Genomic DNA, 22,729 nt, shown 5'->3' on the forward strand with positions numbered 1-22,729 from the left:
AAAGCATGCAGTATTTCCAAATTTATGGATTTGTCAGGCAATTACAGACACTGTTTCTTTTGACTTGCTGCCCTGCTGTGAGGTAAAGATGACAGTTGCTGAAAAGTAAGTTAATTTAAAGGGAAGTCATTCATTGCACTACTCAAAGCTTTGGTAGCACCAATGAATAGCTTGCATAAACAATTCAAAATATTAAAAAATTGAGTATTCTGTTGTTTATTCTTTGTTTATTCCTTGTGCCTTACAACCACAAACCACATCCTGCTCTCTCAATGATGTTCAGCTCTGGTAGCTGGAGTTATATGAAGATGTTCTGTGTTACAACTTTCCTCTGCATGTTTACGAAGGCACTGTCTGTTTTAAGTTATCTTTGCCTGTTTTTTTTTCTGGTTTATGAATAGAAATTTACTGGCCTCTTCCAATCACTAAAGTCAATGAAAGCTGTAGTATCCTGAAACCCTCATCCTTTCTTATCATTTTGGAGTAGAAAATGTCTTTTATCTCAATTTACCTACCAATGTATGTGTTTTGAGAAAGCACTTGTATATTTACTACAGCAGTAATCTTTTACCCTTAAGATTCTGATTCCACGGAGGAAAGAATTAATTTGAGTGGAAACTGCATAATTGACAAAAGTGTCCATAATGATTCCGTCCGATTTGAACAAAATCCTTTGCACAATGTATGGTATCTTGTTTTTTTATGCAAATATTTTGCTCTTATTCAATATTACCAAGTGCCTTTTTAGTTGGGTCTCGTGTCCTTTATGTTTGAAATATGCCTTTAACCACCCAGTTTCTAGATAAGGAACAAGATCCAGTGGTCAGAAAATCTCAGAGATTTAAATCAATCTATAATTTTTCACATACAATTACAATACATGTTTCAATTAGATAATTAAAGTAATTATTCATGTCGGTGTATTTATCTCTGTTCTTTACAGATGTAAAACCTTCAAATGTTCTCATCAATAAGGAAGGGCATGTCAAAATGTGTGACTTTGGAATTAGTGGATATCTGGTGGACTCTTTGGCTAAGACTTTGGATGCAGGCTGCAAACCATACATGGCTGTAAGTCAGGACCTAGAACTATGTCCCTCTTGTGCTCCACTATTTTGTGTGCAAAGTGACGGTGCATTTCTGATATCGCCTTTGGATCCAAAAGTAGGATCCTTGTCTCTCAGCATGTGGATTCCACTCTACCCCTGAGATTTGAATGCATAAACTCAGGCTGTCACTCCAGTGTAGTACTGAAGAGCTGTTCTTTGGATGAAATGTTAAAAGAAGGTCCATTCTGATCCCCTGATGTATGAAGATTTGAGGAAACAATTAAGGGTATGGAGCAAGGTTATACCTTAAGTAAATAGTGGAGGAGTTTACTATATAAATACTTTATTGATTGCAAAGGAAATTAGTATCACAGTAGCATTACAAGTGCACAGATATATAAATATTAGAAGAGAAGTAAGAAAGAGTGAAAAATAAGTTACCTCAAACAGTCTAACAGGAGGGGGTCATCACTACGCCGGCTAAAGGTTGACTCATTATAGAGCCTAATGGCCAAGGGAAAGAATAACCTCATATAGTGCAGTTGTCTCAGTCTGTTACTAAAACTGCTTCTCTGTTCAGCCAAAGTGCCATGCAGAGGGTGAGAAACGTTGTCCAGATTTGCCAAGATTTTCCGTAGGGCCCTTTGTTCTACCACAGCCTCCACTGTGTCCAGTTTGACCCCTGTAATGCCATTGCCCCAGCACACCACCGCATAGAAGATTGTACTGGTGGCAACAGACTGATAGAACATGTGATGGAGAGGCCTGCATACTCCAAAGGAGTACTTGTAGGTCCTCACCACATCCACGTCTTTACCATCAATAGTTACAGGGAGCAGTGCAAGCTTCGTCTTCCTAATGTCCATCACCATCTCCTTTGTCTGACTGATGTTGAGCTGCAGCTGATTCAGCTTGCACCATTTGACAAAATCCTCCACCAGGGCCTTGTATTCATCCTTCTGTCCTCCCTTTATACATCCAACTATTGCTGAGTCATCAGAGAATTTCTGCAGATGACACGACTCAGTGTTGTATCTAAATTCTGAGGTGTACAGGAAGGGAACCAATACAGTCCCCTGTGGGGCCCCAGTGCTGCTTATAGCCATGTCTGACGCACAGCTCTGAAGCTGCACAAAAACTGTGATCTGTCAGTCACGTAGCCCATTATTCAGAATAGAATAGAAGTGCCAACCTGCTTTGAATGGAGCTTTAGCCCCAGCAATGAGGGCTGTTGAAGGCACTTGAGAAGTCAAGAAGAACATGATCGTCAGTGTTGCCTACTTATCCCAGTGGGAGTAGGCTCTGTTCAGCAGGTAGATGACAACACCATCGACTCCAATGTGCTCTGGGTAGGCAAACTGCAAGGAATTGAGGGCTGTCCTGACCACGGGTTGGAGGTGAGCCAGGACCAGCTTCTCTAGGATCTCATGATGTGTAAGGACTTTTGGTTGGCCCTTCTTGGGTACTAGGACCACGCATGATGTTTTCCACACAGCCAAGACCCTTTCCAGGCAGAGATTCAGATTGAAAATGCGCTGGAAAACTCCACACAGCTGCTGAGCACACCCCTTCAGGACCTTGGGGTTTAGGAGAAGTTTTAAAAAAAAAAATTCGGAAGGCACCACTGTGGTGAAGTGGTTAGTATGACGCTGCTACAGCCCTAGCGTTCCAGAGTTCAGAGGTCAATTCTGGCATCCTCTATAACAAGTTTGTTTGTCCTTCCCTTGAGTGCGGGGTTTTCCTCTGGGTGCTGCAGTTTCCTCCTACATTTGAAAGACGCACCAGTTGCTAGGTTAATTGGTCATTGTTAGTTGCCCTGTGATTAGGCTGGGATTAAATAGGTTGATTGTTGGGCAGTCTGGCTGGTTGGATTGGAAGGGCCTTTTCCTCACTATCTCTAAATAAATAAATAAGGCAAAGAGGAAGTATAAAATTAAGTTGACATTGATATAAAACTAAACTTTTTTCAGACATCCAAATCAGTAGTAATAGGGTGATGGTAAGGATGATATCACAGCTGTAAGGAGATGGCAGAAATACTAAATCATAAGCAGAGATGAGGCTGAAGAATCAGTAGCAAAAACCTTGTTGAATGAATTCAACAAGTGGGGCAGCATCTCTGGAGTGAATTGGACAGTCCACATTGAGATCCTTCATGTGGACAATTATATCATCTCTACTTCTTTATTTACTGGTGAGGTAGAAGTCGTAACATTGTATGATGAAATTAATAATGAAATGGATGCATATAAAATAGAGAACAGGTTCATTTTGAATTAATTAGACTCAAATTCCTGATGCTGATTGATTACATTTATTCATTTTAAAATAATCGATTGAAATTGATAGTGGACGATATATTACACATTAATGAATTATTCATTAATCTATTAACCAGATAGCTCTTTAAACATTATGATCAAGTTAGTTACCCTGGCCTCACGCTATCAAAAAGATAACCTTTTTTCTAACCATCCCTCCTCACCTCTCTGCAGCATTAAAAGTTTTTTTTTCTCTCACTTTTTCCAGTTCTGATGAATTAGTCAATTTAGATAAATTTGTCTCTATAGATGCTGCTTAACCTGCTGAATATTTTCAGCTTTTCCTGTAGTTTTTTTTTTGTCTTTTAGGTTTCAAACTGCTTTGAATTCTCATTCAAGAATGGCATAGAGCAAGTGAATAGGCAGAGGAAAATCGTAATACCTATACTAAAAAAAAAAGAGGGGGATAGACCATATTCAAGGAATTATAGACAAGTTAGTTTGACATTGTATGGTTAGGAAAAATACTGGCGTCTTTATAAAAAGAGATGAAAGTTCTAGAAACAAAACATAATTGTACTCCATTCCCTTGCCTTACCTTCTTATTCTGGCTTCTGTCCCCTTCCTTTCCAGTCCTAATGAAGGGTCTCAGCCCTAAACATCAACTGTATATTCCCCTCCATTGATGCTGACTAACCTGCTGAGGTCCTCCAGCATTTTGTATGTTACATTGATTTTAAAATGGAAAGACTTGCTTGTATTTCTTTTTTGAGGATTTATGGAGAGATTAGATGGTGGTAATGCATTAGATATAATTTGTCAAAGGACCTTTTGATGAGGCATTCCATAATCAATTGATAAATAATTCTGCAAATATGGAATTGTAGGATGTGGGCGGAATTTCCCCTTGCTCGCTAAAAAAAGTAACAGAGTGGGATTAAAGGGTAGCTATTTATAGTGGGTAGTGCTGTCTTAAAAGGATGAGATTCTGGCACTATGGCTAATTATAAATTATGTATGCAAATTAGGCTATGTAATCAAGGACGCAGTTTCTGAATTAGCAGATGCTACCAAACTGGGGCAGTAGCAATTGCTGAGGAAAGTACCGTCAATTCCAGGGAGACATTAATAAACTTGTAAAATGGGCAAATGATTGCTAAATGATGTTCACTGCAGACAAATGCAGTGGTGCATTCTGCGAGGAAGTAAAGGAGGTCACTTTATCTTTGGAAGGTACAAATCTAGTTGGGATAGAAGAACAAATATAGATGTGCCAATATTAGAAATTTGTCTGAGTTTAGTAAGGATATGAGTAATGCCAGCCAAGCACCAGTGTTCATTTTGATAGATGGATTGAAAAGTAAGGGTGTTGTGAACTTGGGTTAGACATGTGGAGTGCTGCGTAGAATTTTAGTGGTCATATAAAAAGGATAAAGAGGCACTGGAGACAGCAGACAAGATAGTGCTAGAAATGAGAGAAGGCACATCGAAGGAGAATGAGTAGATGGAATCTCTTTTCCCCTGGGGGTGTGTGGGACAATTAGAACAACTCATCAAGGTTTTTCCTTTAAAAGCTACAAAAGTACTTATCACTTAGATAAAGAGGTTAGTTTTTGTGGGGATAGCATGACTAGAAACTATCAGTACAAGGTATTGAAGGGATCTATTACACGGAGTGGTCTCAACAAGTACTGCAGATGGCAGAGTGGATGAGCATATGCTAGATAAGGGAATAGAGTGCCACAGCATCACATCCAGAAACAGGACCTTTGGCTACTATATCTAATCCAGCCTTAATGGCCAAGCCTACACAGAGGTAATTCTATTTGCCCACACTGAGCCTTGCCTTTTAAGTGCCGATCTAAATACTGCCGAAATGTAGTGATGTATCTGGTTTCATGTCCTAGTTCCAGATATCAACCATATTGTGTTTTTTAAAAAAATAAACTTCCTCTTTCATCCCCTTCAAGGCTCTTTTATCTTAAATCTATGCCCACTTATCTTTTTACACCCACCATTTAGTTGAAGAAAGGTGGAAGGAAACACAAATGGAGCATAAATGGTGACATAGATTGGGCCAAATATGTAGTTCTATTTTAGAGTAATAGTACGATCACTTGATATAATAAGTATTAGCACCCAATTGTCCACCATTGAGAACATCTACCATAAATGCTGACTGGGTAGGGTGAAAAGCATTGTCAAGGATGCATCTCACCCTAACCATGGACTTTTTACTCCCCTCCCATCTGGTAGGCTGTACAGGAGCCTCTACTCCCGCACCAGCAGGCACAGGAAGAGCTTCTTCCCTGAGGCTGTGACCCTGCTGAACCTCACATCACAGCGCTAAGCAGTATTGCACCCATATTGTACTGTCTCAGCACTTTTATATTTGTGTGCTGTAGCACTTACTTTTTATTCGCAGTTATTTTGTAAATAACACTATACTTTGCATTTCTGGTTAGATGCTAACTGCATTTCATTGGCTTTGTATCTGTACTTGGCACAATGACTATAAAGTTGAATCTAATCTAATCTTTGAAACAAATGCAAATCCTGTGAAGTAGTATGTACCTTGCAGAGTTCAGTTCCATGATTTAATGTTGCGGGTTAATAGATCCAGAGGTCCCTACTGAGTAATTTCTCAGCTCTGATTTCCAGCTGAAATGAGGCAGTGGGGAAAATGAGCATGAATTTGCATATGTTTGTACTTGTGTAGATGGTATTAGACAGTGTGAAAGTGATGGACAACTTGTATGCAATGTGGTCAACTATTTTAGTAATATTGGAAAGTCTCAGCAAGTTGGGTGGTATCTGTGAAAAGATGAGATGTAACCTTTCAGGTTAATAGATCTGTCAGATTTTTCTGATAAGCCATTGGCCTGAGATGTTATCTCTATATCTCTGACCTAGTGACTGTGTTCTGATTCTATTTCAAGCTCTAGCAATTGTACCTACCTATTGCTTGTTACCCCACTGGTACTTAGGGCAGCAATGCAGATCTCCATCTCTGGTGGTGTTCAGGGCTTCCTTCATCATGTCAGTACTGTAGCTTGGCTTTCACTACTGTCAGTTATGCAAATCCCGGGTGGAGACACCATAATTCCATTGCACTCCGATGTAGAAGCATTCTTCGTTGCTGTTTCCATAACAATTTTGTTTCACCATTCAGGGTTGTTAGCCCTGGGCTAAATCCCCAAACCTGAGTCCAGTGGACCACTCTTAGTCTGCCTCCACCCTTCGACCTGTTTGGCATGGGTGACCCTACCAAGAGCCAAAACGTAAAGACCTGACTCCAGCCAATATTGTTCTCCCATCATTGAGGCAGGCAAGTCTCCAAACCCTATAACAAGGTTGTGGTCCACTTGGAGATCTAACAATTGTACTACTCTATGCTGGGGATTTTGGTAGTACTGGTTTGTCAGGTTTTCCAGTCTATTGGATATTCTTCCTGTTCATATATCAAAACACATTTAATTTACCATTTTATAAGATGTTCTGAATTGAATTAAAAACAAATTAATGCCAGAAACTTCTAAATTGCAATATGGGTTTATTGAGGATAGAGGAACTAGAAACGCAAGTGCTATATATCAAAGTGATGTCTTTTTATGTTTTATTGATTTCACTGAAGCATTTGACAAAGTGCAACATGAAAAATTATTTCAAATTCTCGCTAAACTAAACATTGACAGGAGGGACCAACAACTGTTTCAAAATTTATATTGAAACCAAATGGCAGCAGTAAAAATTGATGATAATATAAGCATTTGGACTAAAATTCAAAGAGGAGTTAGACAGAGATGCATTGCCTCACTAGAATTACTTAATATCTATAGTGAAATAATTCTCAGAGAAATAGAAGGCCTAGATGGGGTAAAAATTGGAGGTGTTAACATCAGCAATCTAAGAGATGCAGACGATACCACCCTAATAGAAGTGCTGCAGAAGACCGACAAATCCTCCTAGACAAAGCAGTACAAACAAGTACAGATTTTAGTCTAACCATCAACTGTGTATATATATATAAAAAAAACACCAGATGTATGGTAATATCAAAACAGCAGGATACTCCCAACTGCCAATTATACGTCGGTAACCAAGAGATTTAAACAAAAGACCGGCTTTAATTACCTTGGTAGCTTTATATCACAAGATGTTAGAAGTAAAGTAGAAATAGAAAGAAGAATTGCCATTGCTAAAACCAACTTCCAAAAAATGAAACCCATTTTTACCAACAGACACATTACTATAATAACAAGGCTACTAAAATGTTACATCTGGTCAATCTTGCTGTATGCTTCTGAAACAAGGACTATAACATCAGAACACCAAAGAAACTTAGAAGCAACAGAAATGTCATTTCTTAGAAGAATGCTGAAAATATCATATAGAGATAGGGTAATGACACACTACTCCAACGTGCCCATACAAAAAGATCTTTATTGAGATCATTAAATGAGAGGAAACTTAAATTCCTGGGCCATGTCATCAGAAAGGGAGAAATAGAATGCCTTACATTACAAGGCTGTATGCCTGGGAAACGCGGAAGAGGAAGGCAAGGAAGAAAATATATGGACACTGTGAAAGAACTAACAGATCTAGATGTGCGAGATATCATAGACGCTGCATGGGATCGTTTGATGTGAAAGCCATGATTCCCAAGCGTGTAACACGCAAGGCACATGAAGAAGATAAGATGTTGCACAGTATAATATGTAATCCAATGAGTTGGAATGGAGTGTGGAAAACAGGGCCCCGGTAAGTTTAAAGGAGGTGTAGTGAGCCAGATGTTGAATTGTTGTGGTTTTGAAACAATTGAATAGCAGATTATTAGTGCTTAACAGTATTTTGATTTTTGTCCTGGTAAGTAAGCCTTGTGGAAATATGTTATGTAGAACATAGAACCTTGCAGCACAGTACAGGTTCTCTGGCCCACTGTGTTGGGCTAACCTTTTTTAACCTACTCTTAAGATCAATCTAACCCTGCCCTTCTACTTAACCCACTTGTGTTTGAACAGGGAAAATGTAGGAAGAGGTCACTTTTGTAAAGATCAGTAACAGCTGGTTTGCTGCTGGGAACAGCTTAACATCTGTTTTGGATGAAAAAGATTAGAAGTTATTATTACACATATAGCAGAGACTTCATGAAAAAAAACAATGTTCTAGTCAGGACTACCATGTTAATTATGGAAGGGAAATCATTTTGGCAATTTCTTTGAAAGAAGTAAAGTATGTTTTGATAAAGAGGAGCTAGAGAGAATTGTACTTCCAGAAGGTCTTTTATGGTTACGAAAATTTAATTAGTGGTGATCCACAGGGATGGGTGCTAGGACCTCAACTATTTACAACGTACAACTTGGACGGAAGCAACACGTCTAGAATTGCCAAGTATAATAAGATTTCAAATATAGGTAGGAAAGCAATTTACAAATGCAGTTTTAATGAAATATTTAAGATCACAAGATGTCTCAACAGGATAATGTGGGGAAAAGGCTTCCTCTTGTGGATGTAGAATCTAGATCTGCAGTTTACTATTTAAAATTGTCACTCATTTTAAGGCGGATGCAGCAGCATTGTATTTTCTCACAGAAGGTCATGAGTCTTTGGCAGTCTTCCTAGAATAGCAGGCAAAGAAAAAAATTTCTTTTTTTTAAGAGGTAGATGAGGAGGTGGAAGGTTACCCTTGGTTCATGGGAATGCAGAGATGAGTTAAAGTCAGAACATCCATGATATTAAATGTCAGAAAAGAATCAAGGAGCCAAGTGGCGGCCTCTCAGTTTATATGTTTGTAAATGATTTGTGTTCATTATCATGCCATCTGTGTGAATCAGAGGGTCAAAATTAAAATTAAGATGTAAAATTAATAGAGGTATTTGGTCCAATTGATGCATTCTCAGTCAGAGCTGAGTCCTAATTCTGTAACACTATTCACCTTTCTAATTTTTGAATAGTAGGGGTTGTTGCATCATATATTGTGGGCAGTTAACCTGGGGCATGCAAAATGAAAAATGCTGCATCGTTCTGTGGGAAAGGTAAACAAAAGTTCTGATGAAATGTCTTGATCCAGAAACATTACCTTTATCTCTTTCCACAAATGCTCTCTGACTTGCTGAATGTTTTCAGATTCTCTGTTTAATTCAGAATTGAGGCATTTGCAGTACTTTTTCCATTTCAAACGTGTGTTCTTGTTTTTAATTCTCAGCCCGAGAGGATTAACCCAGATCTGAATCAAAAAGGATATAATGTGAAGTCTGATGTTTGGAGTTTAGGAATCACGATGGTATGTAAATAAATCAAATCTTCTGTTCTTAATTAAACTATTTTCTTGAATTGTTCTTAAAAATGTCTTCTTAAAATCTTGCAGAAGTTGAATTTTCATTGTGAAGACAATAATTTTTAATATTGTTGCAGATTGAATTAGCTATTTTACGTTTTCCCTATGAGTCCTGGGGTACACCATTCCAACAGCTGAAGCAGGTTGTGGAAGAACCCTCTCCCCAGCTACCAGATCACTTCTCTAAGGAATTTGTAGATTTCACGGCGCAGTGGTAAGTCTTTGAATTGGTTTGCCTTTTAAACAAACCAATTTTATAAGTGTGGAAATCCAATTGTATGTCTTAAGTAAGGTAATCAAGCAAATCTGTTAAATCAATATAATCATTTGTACTTCAGCGTTGTCAGATTTGTTCAATTAATTTGGGAAATGCATAGCTGATATAGAAATTAATTAATCGAGACTTGGGAACGAGGGGAAAAAACAGATATAATATTACATTAACAGATTTGGTTATTGATGTTACAATGACCAAGTAACCTGTCAGACTTTCAGCACCTATGTTTCAATCTGTTCTAACTGTTGCTTGGTCTCTGTTCTGGAGTATGTTAACCTTTACTCAGATATCTGTGTATGTGTTGGTATCAATTTGCAGTTCTATTTTTTCAGTACAGCTCTTGCTTAATGCTCTTCATCGCATTTTGAGCAACAGCAGAGTACTTTCAATAAGTTATGGTATTAATTTATCATTACAATATGTCTTTATTGTAGAAGAAAGTCATAAACTACTTTACAAAAGGATGAGGTAAAATTTGATGAGCTAGATTAAGTTAGGAATGGAGATTGTTTTTTATTATCAAATGTAATGAAATCAGTGGAAATCTTTTGTCTTCATGCCATCCAGATGGGGATTTCAGACATAGGTACATGGAGTAGTGAAAAAGAAAACGATGCAAAATGTTGTGTTGCAGTTACAGAGAACATGCAGTATCAATAGACAAAAAAATGCTAGGAACACAAGGTAGATTGGGAGATCATGAGTTCATATCATGTACTTGAGATCCATTGAAGAGTGTGATAGGGACGTGCTAAATTTTGTTGGCCTTATGAGGAAGGCAAGGCACTTGGCTAAAATATCCATCCACATGACTGCATCAGAACAAACTGTTGATGGAACGTGAAGTTCTCAGCCATCTCCGCCTGGGCATCAGTGATACAAACGAGGGATGTAAAGCACCCCTCTTTCTGAAATGAATGCATTAGGGTTTTGCTAACATTGAAGGAAAGATTGTATTCTTAATACCCTGCCACCAGACACTCAGTCTCCTTCCTGTATCTTGTCTTACTGTTATCTGAGATCCAGCCCGCAATGGTGGTGCCATCTGTAAACTTCTAGAACATAAGAACATTAAAAAATAGGAACTGGAGTCGGCTATCTGGGCCATTGAGCCTGCTCTACCGTTCAATAAGATCATGGTTGATCTGGCCGTGGACTTGGCTCCACCTTCTTGCCTTTTCCTCATAACCCTTACATCCTCTGCTACTCATTATCTTAACTGTGTCCAAAATACAGTATATTTAATGAGGTAGCCTAACTGCTGGGCAGAGAATTCCACAGATTCACTAGTCTCTGGGAAAAGCAGTTTCTTCTCAGTTCTCCAAAATCAGTTCTCCAATCATGAGGCTATATCCCCTTGTTCTCATCTCACTTACCAATGGAAACAACTTTCCTGCCTCTACCTTGTCTCAACCTTCCATAATTTCATACTGTATCTTTCTATAAGATCCCATCTTATTCTTCTGAATTCCAGTGAGTATAGTCACAGGTGACTCAATCTCTTCTCATAGGTTAACCCCCTCAACTCCAGAATCACTCTGGTGAACCTCCTCTGCACCCTGTACAGTTGCAGCATAACCTCCTTGCTCTTAAATTCAATTTCCCGAACAATGAAGGCCAACATTCCATTTCTTGATAACCTGTTGCACTTTCAAACAAACCTTTTGCAATGCATGCACAGGCATTCCCAACTCCTTCTGCACAACTGCATTCTGCAAACTTTCAGCATTTGAATAATAATCTGATCTTCTATTTTACCTTCCAAAGTGTACAACCTCACACTTATCATCATTCTGTTCCATCAGCTAGACCCTTGCCCACTCACTTAACCTACCTATATCTCTGCAGACGCTCTGCATCCTCTGCACAATTTGCTTTTCCACTCAACAACTTAGATACCCTATACCAGCCCCTTCTTCCAAATTGTTAATTATATTATGAACAGTTGTAGACCCAACACTAGCTCCTGTAGCACTCTGTGCACCACTAATTGTTAACCAGAGAAGTATCCATTTATCCCAACTATCTACCTTCTATTCATTAACAGGCCCTCTATCCATGCCAATACATAAACCACAGCTCTATGCATACTCATGGGTAAGTCTTTCATGCAGCACCTTATCAAACTCCTTCAAGTATATAACATCCATCTGCTGCCCTCTATCCACTGTTCTCATTATATTCTGAAAGAACTCCAGTAATTTGTCAAATCCATGCCATGTCTGCCCAATGGAGCCACTTCCAACTAGATGTCTCATTATTTCTTAATGATAGGTTCAAGCACTTTCATGACTACACATGTTAAACTATGGCTTGTAGTTACCCACTTTTTGCCTGCATCCTTTTTTAAAATAGTAGCATGACTTTCACAACACGCTGTCTTACAATTTGCAGGGACCTGCCTGGAGTTCTGAAAATTTTGGAAAAACACCACAAATAAGTGCACTTTAACTTCTACATTTTTTTTCCATATCACGGGATGCATCCCATCAGGGACAGGATTTGTCTACTTTTAAGGGCTCTAGTTTGCTCATCACTACCTCTTTAGTGAAAGTGACTGTATTGAGGTCCTTACTTCCCATTGTATCCATAAAATCTCACTTTGGCATATTAGGGAAAAAAACGCCATATTTGGCATATTTTTTTTAAAAAATGGTTTTTAAGGCTTTGGCCATTTCCACATTACACAGTATTAGTTCACCTTTCTCACCTTCCAAGGGACCTATGTTCACTTCAGCCATTCATTTCTACTTAATGTAATTGTAAAAACATTTACTATCTTTTTATATTTTGTGCTAGTTTACTTTGTAATCTCCCTTTCCTTATTGTTTGCTTGGTGTTCCTTTGATTTTCCCAGTCTTCCAGTTTCCTACTACTCTGGTGACTTTATAGGCACGAGCTTTTAGTTTGTCTTTTATTTCCTTAGTTATCCAAAGCTGGGTTTTCCTATCTTTATTGTCCTTGCTTTTAACTGGAATATATTTTGTTGAGCACCATGAAAAGTGTGTGAAGCTTTTCCACTTTTCCTCAACTGTTCCACCATGTAGCCTGTGTTCCCAGTGTAGGCTAGCCAGCTCCTCCCTCATCCCATTGTAGTTTCCCTTGTTTAGGCATAATGCACTGGTTCTAGGTCGAACTATCACACCCTAACTAGATCAGGAAGATCCCTGACTACAAGATTGTTAATTTTACCTGTCTCATTGCACAGGACCAGAACTAAGATAGCATTTTCTCTTCTAGGTTCACTAACATGCTGTCGAAGAAAGCCATCACAATTGCATTACATTGCCTTGACCAGCTTGATTAGCCCAATCTATAGTCCCCTGTGACAACTGCTTTTCCATTCTTATATGCATCAGATATTTCTTGGTTTGTTGCCCAAGTCTCTGTTATTACTTGGTGAGCTACGGACAACTCCCACCAGTGATTTTTTTTTTCCCTTTATGTATTTCTAATCTCTATCCAGATGGTCTCAACATTCTACTCCTTAGATCTTATATCATCTCTCCTATTGCCCTGAACTTATCCTTAATTAAGAGCCTATCCACTCCTGCCCATCCTTCTGTATTGGGTGTTTAATTCCCAATCATTTCCACTCTGCCACCACATTTCTGTGATAACCAATGAATCATACCATTTTATACTGACTTGTGCCTCAATTTCACTGACCTTGTTTTGAATAGCACAGGCTTTCAGATTAAAGTGCCTTCATTGTCACTATATACTACCCTGAGATTCATTTTCTAGTAGGTATTCACAGTAGGACAAAGAAATATAATAGAATTAATGAAAAACTACACAAAAACTGACAAATGAGTGTGCAATAGAATATGAACTGTGCAAATGCAAAAATAATAATAATAAACAGCAAACAACACTGAAAACATTAGTTGTAGAGTCCTTGAAAGTGAGTCGATATGTTGTGGAACCATTGTGTCCTTTGCATTTGACTTTTCTCTACTCCACTCTGACCTTTCTCTTTTCTAACTTTTGCTTTGGTCCCTGCATTGCTTCCCTCTGTTTTTCTGCCTAGATTCCTATACCCCTGCCATATTAGTTTAAACCCTCCGCAGTAGCACTCCCAAACAATTCTTCCCCGTCCCCCCCTGCCATATTAGTTTAAACCTGGACATTGATCCTGGTCCTGCACAGGAGTAGACCATCTGGTCCCACGTCTCCCCAGAACCAGTTCCAATGCCTACAGGAATCTGAATCCCATCCTTGTGCACACTGCTCAAACCCCATATTCATCCTAACTATGCTGATGTGCTGCTCTAGCCTCAGGTGGCAACCCTGAGGTTATTTCCTTTTGACATTCTACTTTTTAATTTATCTCCTAACTCCTCCCACTTTTCTCCTGTATTTTTGGTACTTATATGCACCATGACAACTGGCTGTTCACCCTCCCCTTCCAGGAGGTCCTGCAGCTGCCCTGATACGTCCCTGACCCTTGCACCTGGGAAGTGACATCCTAGCCGAGAGTCCCTTTTTCTCTTTAAATGGAGTTTGAGGTTTATAGTTCAAATTCCAGTATGCAAGTTCAAGGATAAGGAAGTTGTGGGCTCTGATGATATAGTGGTTACAATTGGGAATATTCTGGAGAACTGGAACATGCAGATATCAGGGAGCCTTGGGCTGTGGAGGAAGTTATAGGGATAGTGAGGGAACAAATGAGAAACTACAGATTTTGTCTTAGTGTTCCTAATAGCATGTTAAGGTAACCACTTCTGTTTATCTTCCTCTTCCATTTTTCAGTTTAAAGAAGAACCCTGAAGATCGTATGAACTACATTGACCTTATGGTGAGGAGCCCTTTGCTTGACTTTTGCCATTTACATTTCACTCCATGCATTGCTTTTGCCTGGTTCATAATGTATGTTTTCCTTTTTGTTCCTTCCCTGACCCTAAACAGCAACACTCCTTCTTCAAAATACATGACGCTAATGAAACAGATGTGGCTTCATTTGTTAAAGAGGTTTTAGGAGATGATCCTATCTGAGGTCTGAGTGAATAATAAATGCATTGTTGATTCCTTTTTGTTCCTGCATCATCCAATGGAATTTCCATTTAAGAATGAACTTAGTTAAAGCAAGGCATTGGAGTTTATGGCTGTTTGTGCGAGTTGATCTACGCTTGACAGAAATCTCTCTGCTATATCCAGGAGATTCTGAGAGGTGTGTACTTGTACCCGAGTGATCATCACTAAAGCTGTTACTAGCTGTATGATCCAATATGAGATTCTGCAGATTAAAAGCAGATCGAAGTCCAGTTCCTCCTGGGTGTAGGGGAGCAGAGAAGTCCAGTGTAAGTTAGGCCTGGAGATGGCATAATCTTTGCTGCTGTTCCAGACCCTGCTGTTTCTTTCTTTTTAATGTATCCATGCCCAAGCAGCCATAAACTCTTGATTCTACTCCTTGCTGGAAAGATGTTGGCCATTGTATATATTTAAGTGAGGGTACTGCTTATGAAAAGCAGAATAATGAAAATAGACCTTATTTTTGACAATCATTCATTCTCTTGATGGTATGTATCTTTCATTTGTTGCCTGGGTTTTAATTTTTTTGTGTCACTGGGGTTTAAACGTGTAGCACTTCAGAAGCCAGCAAGGATCTCAAAGAAGACCAGTTACTGTGAAAGCTAGCAGAATTAAGGCAACCATCTGTGAAAAGATGCATGATATAATGGTAACTATGCAATGGTAACTAATAGTCCTAACAAGTAAGTGAAGAAAGATCTTCCCCGACATTTGTTGCATGGCTATCAGTTTCTAATGTCTCAAAGAGCACACTTGGATACTAGTATCCATGCAACAGGGAATTAATTGGGATAACAATCAGAATATCTACAAAACTATTTATTTCTAAAATAGCAAAAAGATTTCCACAAAATAATTCAGACCAGCAAGCAGCATTGAGCTGCAACACTGAACGATGATTTCCTGTTTCTGCTGCCACATACAAGAGTTCACACTTTTTTTTTTCTGAATACGGGGATAGGAAGCTGCTGAGCAGAAGCTAAACATGTTTCTACATCACAGGTAATTGAAGGACGTGTTTGACTTTGTATGTTCCAACATACCGTAGATCCCAATGTCAGCACTGACTTGGCATGTTGTTTGCCATAATATTGGGTGTTGGCAAATGGTAGGTGTATAGAGATACAGTTTTATGAGTAGATGCAGCAATAAATAAAAAGGGGAAACAAAATAACACAAATCATTTACATAAATTGGAAAAATACGCAAAAATGGGAACAAACTGGATCCTGTTGTCCTTTTAGGATTTAAATTTTGTGGTATCCCAATTTTCCAAAAAGTAGTTCAGAGGTGATTAAGATAAAATCATTGCTTCATGGTGATTGCACCATTTTATTGTGTAAAACTTAAAAGTATCATCTGCTTGTTTTATAAGCTTCAAGTATTCGGTCATTGTACAGAGCTTATATAGTCCTTTGCACTTCTAGATCTATGTTTAAGCACCCCTGACTAGATACATACTATAAGGGGTTGGGATTGCTGTGATGCTTTTTTTTAAAAAAAAAGAGCACTGTCTTTACAAAAGATTTAGATGTGATAACCTGAAAGTGTGCAACAACTGTTTCAACTGCAGAAGAAAACTCCTACCTTTATGAATTGCATTTGTATAAGGCTGCAGACATCCAAAAAAATTTCCATGCATGATCCTTTTATTTAATGAAAACTCTAGCACACTCACATAATCTACATTGGATTATTTCTTAGTCTCATCTCATTAATATGTACAGTAGCAAACTTTTATTATTTAATAGTACTGCATGGATTCCCTTGGTTCCTTAGTTAATAAGTGCTGAACTGAAACAGATGGTTGTAAAGTCCCAGGTTTGTTGTCCAGAGTGTACAGTGAGTTAATCTTGGCCAAGGATGGTGGGAAGATTACTATTTATGAAGCAGGTTAAGCTTTTAAGCATCAAGTTCATAAATATTTTAGTTAATCACTTACTGATAAGTTAGACAATGGGTTTTAAGATAACTCAATGTGTTTTATCTTTTTAGTAATTGAGCAACCAAGACTGCTTGTCCAGTATCCATTTTAATGCTGAATTAATAGCAGTAGAGGGTGATAATCATCTATTACACTCTCCGGATTTGGAGTCTGGACTTAAGTGAGGGGTCATCTAACAACTTTCCTGCAAAGTTTGGCAGGATGACTGCAGTCAAGTAACTTGCCAATGTTATGGTTTATACAAAAGCCATAACCAATTGCACTAGCAACACGTCAAGCCTGTTGAATCATGTGTCCCTATAAAATGTGATTCTCAAAATGGATTCCATCCAAAATTTGGTTGTGATCCCAAAGTACGCCACAGACACAGGCACAAATTTATTTTGTGGATATTTGGTTACCATCGGTGAGCTATAGGCAGATACGATCCTGACTGGGGAAGAATGGGTTTGCTGGTGCCAGCTGTGAGGAGTTTGGTTTAAGTGGTTGTGGATGTGGTGAATGCACCACATTGAATTAAGATGTAACAAGGGGTCTGAGGAACCTACAGATTTATCCAGGAGAAAACATTCTGAAACTTGATGGTCTCGCAAGCAGCTGAAGAAATAGACCATAGTATACAAGTCAAATTCTGCCAAAATTCATTTAGTAAAGGGCGGCTTGAAGCACAATTTGAGCAAATGCAAAGCAGCCACTGCCACCTTTGGGCAAGCTCTCTAGACATGGACTTAAAAGTCATAACGGATGTGGTAGCTGGCATAGAATGTGTGTGCAAATGCAGCCTGCTAATTTGCACCCTCCACCATCATACAATTTTAAAACAGGCATTGCACAATCCAATTTTTAGACCCCTATTTTTAGGACATTGGGCAAATAAAAGCATTTGTTGCAATCCTTTTAAATATAGTTTAATTCCCAGTGATGTTATTTTAGACTTTAAATTTTGCCAAAGAAAATATTTTTAAATTCTGCATGGGTATGGAATATACTTGTTATGAATAGATGTATGGAGTTTCTAATGTGAATGTTGTTTAGTTTATTGTAGGTTTGTGTCACACTGAAATGTACAGTCTGGGCAACCTGCTTATTGTAACTGTCACCAATTAATTCTTTAGTTTCCATTGGTTTTAAAGATAATTCTGGGAATTGTGTGGGACATTAATAATATATGTAGCTTTACATTTCAAAACGTACTTGAAGCTTCATCATTTACATTTTGTAAACTATAAACTACTAAGGTATTTAACATGGCTACATTCAGCTGTATATAGTTCATAGATACTTAAAAAATTTACCTTTTTATGAAATTATAGAGGAATAATTTTACATGAATTCTTTTCTACTTCAGAATGGAAATATACTTGCAAAAGGTCTTTGAGGATTTTTAAAGAATTCTGTATTTTGGGTCCCTAAACCTAACACAGGGAAAGTACAATTTGCTACGTTTGCAACAGTTCTGCTTTAATGTAATACTTCAGCAACCTGCCAACTTCACACATTTTCTATTATGTGGGCATATTTATAACTATTTCTCTATAACTGAACTAGATATTCAGAGTTGGCACCTTTATTTGTGATGAAGTGGGAAACCGATACTTTTATCTGGAGGTCAAATTAACACCAAAACAAGAGATATTAAAGCCAAAGATGGTATAGCAATGACCACTAATAACCTGTGTTCACTTGATGGAAACAGATGTATGGTAAATGTGCTTTATGACTATTAATAAAACAGTATTTACATGGAATTTGATATACAAAACCTCTTGATGTTTTAGAAATTACAATCATGCATTATTGCTGTTATTATTGGATATTGTTAAATATTCTTTTTGCTGGTTGCTTCTGAAACACCAATGACTGTAAGAAAGTAAAGGAGTTTGCTTTATCAGAGTATCCTGAGTCGAGTTCTTCAACTGGCATAAAACCATTGGAATTGGATTTTGAAGCTGAGTCATTTGCCCATTACTTTTTTGATAGACATTTTTTAGAAAAGTAGAAAGCCTACAGCACAACACAGGCCCTTCAGTCCACAAAGCTGTGCTGAACATGTCCTTACTTTAGAAATTACCTAGGGTCACCCCATAGCCCTCTATTTTTCTAAGCTCCATGTACCTGTCCAGGAGTCTTTTAAAAGACCCTATCGTATCCGCATTTAGCACAGTCGCTGGCAGCCCATTCCACACACTCACCACTCTCTGCGTTTTTTAAAAACAACAACAACTTGCCCCTGACATCTCTGTACCTACTTTCAAGCACCTTAAAACTGTGTCCTCTCATGTAAGCCATCTCAGTCCTAGGATAAAGCCTCTGACTAACCATATGATCAATACCTCTCATCATCTTATTTACCTCTCACGCTCCGTCGCTCCAAAGAGAAAGGCCAAGTTCACTCAATCTATTCTTATAAGACATGCTCCCATTTTATTTAAACTTAGGACTGAGGAGGATAGATTGAAGAAGTTTTCTGTGTACAGTGTAGAAGATTTCAGTCTTTTATCACGTTATTCCTAATGGAGCTGATCTCTCTGGTAACAAATCATTAGTAAGTTCTGATGTTCTACTAATGATGGTGTTGAGTTAAGCTCTAGTTTAGTGATAATGACAACCAAAAGCTAGGATGCAAAAAGTGTCATTATATGGGACTGAGGGTTTCTGCTGGCTGCCTTCTGCAGAAGGCAATCTATTGACTTCAAACAATGAATGCTGGTTTCCTAAATGATCTTCCTTATCCCTTTCTAGTTTTACTGCAGCCAACAATCCTTCAATGTTTTCCTTCCTTTTGCTGATAAGGAATTTTAAGTTACACTGAAAAATAAAACAGAAGTAATCCTCAAGGATAGGGTTGTAGTTATAAGGCACAAAAATAGGCCCTTGGTCTACCTAAGCAGAGAGCAAAAAGGCGGGCTGCTTTTATTTGATCACCTGAAGAGCCACAACAGGCCGTGAATGCAACTGTGGCAAAGTGCTCAAAATGTTGGCTTAACTCTTCCTTTTCTTATGCATTGTTGCAGCTATTAATAGCAAACATCTCCCATCTAATGACAGAGTTCGCAGGCATTTGTATCCTATTTTATTGGGAGCTAGAGTTATGACAGCGTAGATAGTTAAGAGCATATTTGGAAGTCTGTTGCTCTAATCATTGCATCATGTGTAGAAGCCTCATTGGTCATATGCTGAAAGAAAGTCCACTAATCTGATCTGGGATGTTGCTATTTGCTTTCTCATTGTATTTTAATTCAATATTGCATTGTTTTGACACTGTACATTTTGTATTTTGCTAATTGGTTATCTTGCTAAATGTGTGCTAGTAATGTAACTGGGATGTATGTCCAAGGATAAATGGAGTGCCAGTTCAGTAGCTTTTATACAAATCTGTTCTCTTCCCCAATGTTGCCCCATCCCCACATGTATTCAAAAATAAAGACTTTTTGTAATATAGAATGTGATGTTTTTAAAAAATATATTATTTGGAGTTAATCCTTTTCATCCACCGCAGTGTTAATCTCTGCTGAGTTAATAATTAGTAACTTTTTTAAGTGAAGAACCTGAAAGGATTTGAGGCACAGTAGGCACAGGGTAGATCATTCCAAAGAAGTAGTGTTCTAAAGGAAGGTTGACGCAACTGATTAAGGGAAAACAAAGACAGCGTAAAGCAGAAGAGCGCATATAATACAGCAAAAAAGAAAATGAGAGGATGGGAAGCTTTTAAAAACTAACCGAAGGCAATTGAAGCCATAAGAAGAGAAAAGATGAAATATGAAGGCAAAGTAACCAACAATATAAAGGAAGATATTGAAATAGTTTTTTTTTCAGATATATAAAGAGTAAAAGAAAGATCAGAGCGGATATTGAACCGCTGGGAAATGACGCCAATGAGGTAGTAATGGGGGACAAAGAAATGGTGGACGAACTTCAGTATTTTTCATCAGTTTTCACTGTGGAAGATGAGCGGTTTGCCAGAAATTTGAGAGTGTTACAGGCCAAATGTGAGTGTAGTTGCTATAACTAAGGAGAAGGTGCTTGGGAAGCTAAAAGGTTTGAAGGTAGATAAGTCACCTGGGCCAGATGGACCACACCCCAGAATTCTGATAATCGTTAAGGGATTGTGGAGGCATTAGGAGTAAACTTTCAAGAATCTTGATCCTGTTGTCGTTTCAGAGGACAGGGAAATTGCAAGTGTCACTCCACTCCTTGAAGGGAGGGAGGCAGAAGAAACTGAAGTCTAGTTAGCTTGACTTCAGTGGTTAGAATCATGGAGAAGTACTGCACAGAAACGAGCCTTTGGACTATCTAGTACATGCCAAAACTGTTTAACCTGCCTACCCCCACAGACCTGCTCTGGGACCCTAGCCCTCCATACCCCTACTATCTATGTACCTATCCAAATTTTTCTTAAACATCGAAATTGAGCTCACATGCACCACTTGTGTTAGTAGCTCATTCCATGCTCTCATGACCCTCTGAGTGAAGTTTCCCCTTAAACTTCCAACCTTTCACCCTTAACCCATGACCTCTGGTTGTTCCACCCAACCTCAGTAGAAAAAGCCTGCTTGCATTTACCCTAGCAATACCCCTCATAATTTTGTATACCTCTATCAAATCTTTTGCATTCTAAAGAATACAGTCCTAACCTATTCAATCTTTCCTTATAACTCAGGTCCTCCAGACTCTTTCAACCTTGTTTACATCTTTCCTGCAGGTAGGTGACCAAAACTGCACACAATACTTCAAATTAGGCCTCACCAATGTCTTGTACAACTTCATCATAACATCCCATCTTCTGTACTAAATATGTTGATTTATGAAGGCCAATGTGCCAAACGCTTCCTTTACAATCCTATCCAAATGTGTCACCACTTTCACCGAATTAAGGACCTGTATTCCCAGAGCCCTTTGTTCTACCACACTCCTCAGTACCCTACTGTTCACTGTGTAAGACCTATTCTGGTTGATACTACTGAAGTGCAAAACCTTGCACTTGTCAGCATTAAATTCCATTTGCCATTTTCAGCCCATTTTTCCAGCTGATGCAGATCCCTCTGCAAGCTATGATAGCTTTCCTCACTCTGCAGCACACCCTTGGTGTCATCTGCAAATTTGCTAATCCAGTTAACCACATTATCATCCAGATCACTGATAAAGATGACAAACAACGAAGGGTCCAGCAGTGATCCCTGTGGCACACCACTAGTCACAGGTCTCCATTCAGAGATACAACGCTCTACTACCACTCTCTGGCTTCTCCTACAAAGCCAATGTTAATCCAATGTAATACCTCAATGAATGCCAAGTGACTGAAACTTCCTGACCAGCCTCCCATGTGAAACCTTATCAAATCTCTTGCTAAAGTCCACATGGACAACATCCACTGCCTTGTCTTGCCTTCATCCAATTTCCTGGTAACTTCCTGGAAAGACACTGAAATTGGTTCGACTTGGCCTACCATACATGAAGCCATGCTGACTATCCTTAATCAGTCCATGTCTATCCAAATACTTGTATATCTGGTCTCTCAGAAAACCTTCCAATAATTTTCCCGCAACTAATGTCAGACTCACTGGCCTATAATTTCCTGGTTTATTTTTAGAAACTTTTTTATTAACAGCATAACAACATTGACTATCCTCCAATCCTCTGGTACCTCCCCTATCTCTAAGGATGATTTAAATATCTCTACTCGGGCCCCCACAACCTCTGCACTTGCCTCCTGTTGGGTCCGAAGGAACACTTTGTCAGACCCTTATGATTTATCCACTCTGATTTGCCTCAGTGTAGCAAACACAACCTCTATAATCTGTACAGGGTCCATGAAGTCGATGCCAT

The 22,729-nt window shown here is 38.6% G+C and overlaps 1 protein-coding gene across 3 annotated transcripts in view; it reads left to right on the forward strand.

Moving 5' to 3' along the window:
• LOC140202889 (dual specificity mitogen-activated protein kinase kinase 3-like) overlaps nucleotides 1–20,347 on the forward strand; it is a 154,927-nt gene extending 134,580 nt beyond the window's left edge. For all 3 annotated transcript variants that reach the window (XM_072268429.1, XM_072268430.1, XM_072268431.1), the window contains exons 8-12: nucleotides 944–1,071; nucleotides 9,516–9,593; nucleotides 9,725–9,861; nucleotides 14,680–14,725; nucleotides 14,836–20,347. In XM_072268429.1, the coding sequence (XP_072124530.1) occupies nucleotides 944–1,071; nucleotides 9,516–9,593; nucleotides 9,725–9,861; nucleotides 14,680–14,725; nucleotides 14,836–14,922 (476 nt within the window). In that variant the 3' untranslated portion in view covers nucleotides 14,923–20,347. The remainder of the gene's footprint in view (nucleotides 1–943; nucleotides 1,072–9,515; nucleotides 9,594–9,724; nucleotides 9,862–14,679; nucleotides 14,726–14,835) is intronic.
• The last annotated feature ends 2,382 nt before the right edge of the window (nucleotides 20,348–22,729 follow it).

This window comes from Mobula birostris, chromosome 9, assembly GCF_030028105.1.
Source record: "Mobula birostris isolate sMobBir1 chromosome 9, sMobBir1.hap1, whole genome shotgun sequence".
NCBI classification, from domain to species: domain Eukaryota; kingdom Metazoa; phylum Chordata; class Chondrichthyes; order Myliobatiformes; family Myliobatidae; genus Mobula; species Mobula birostris.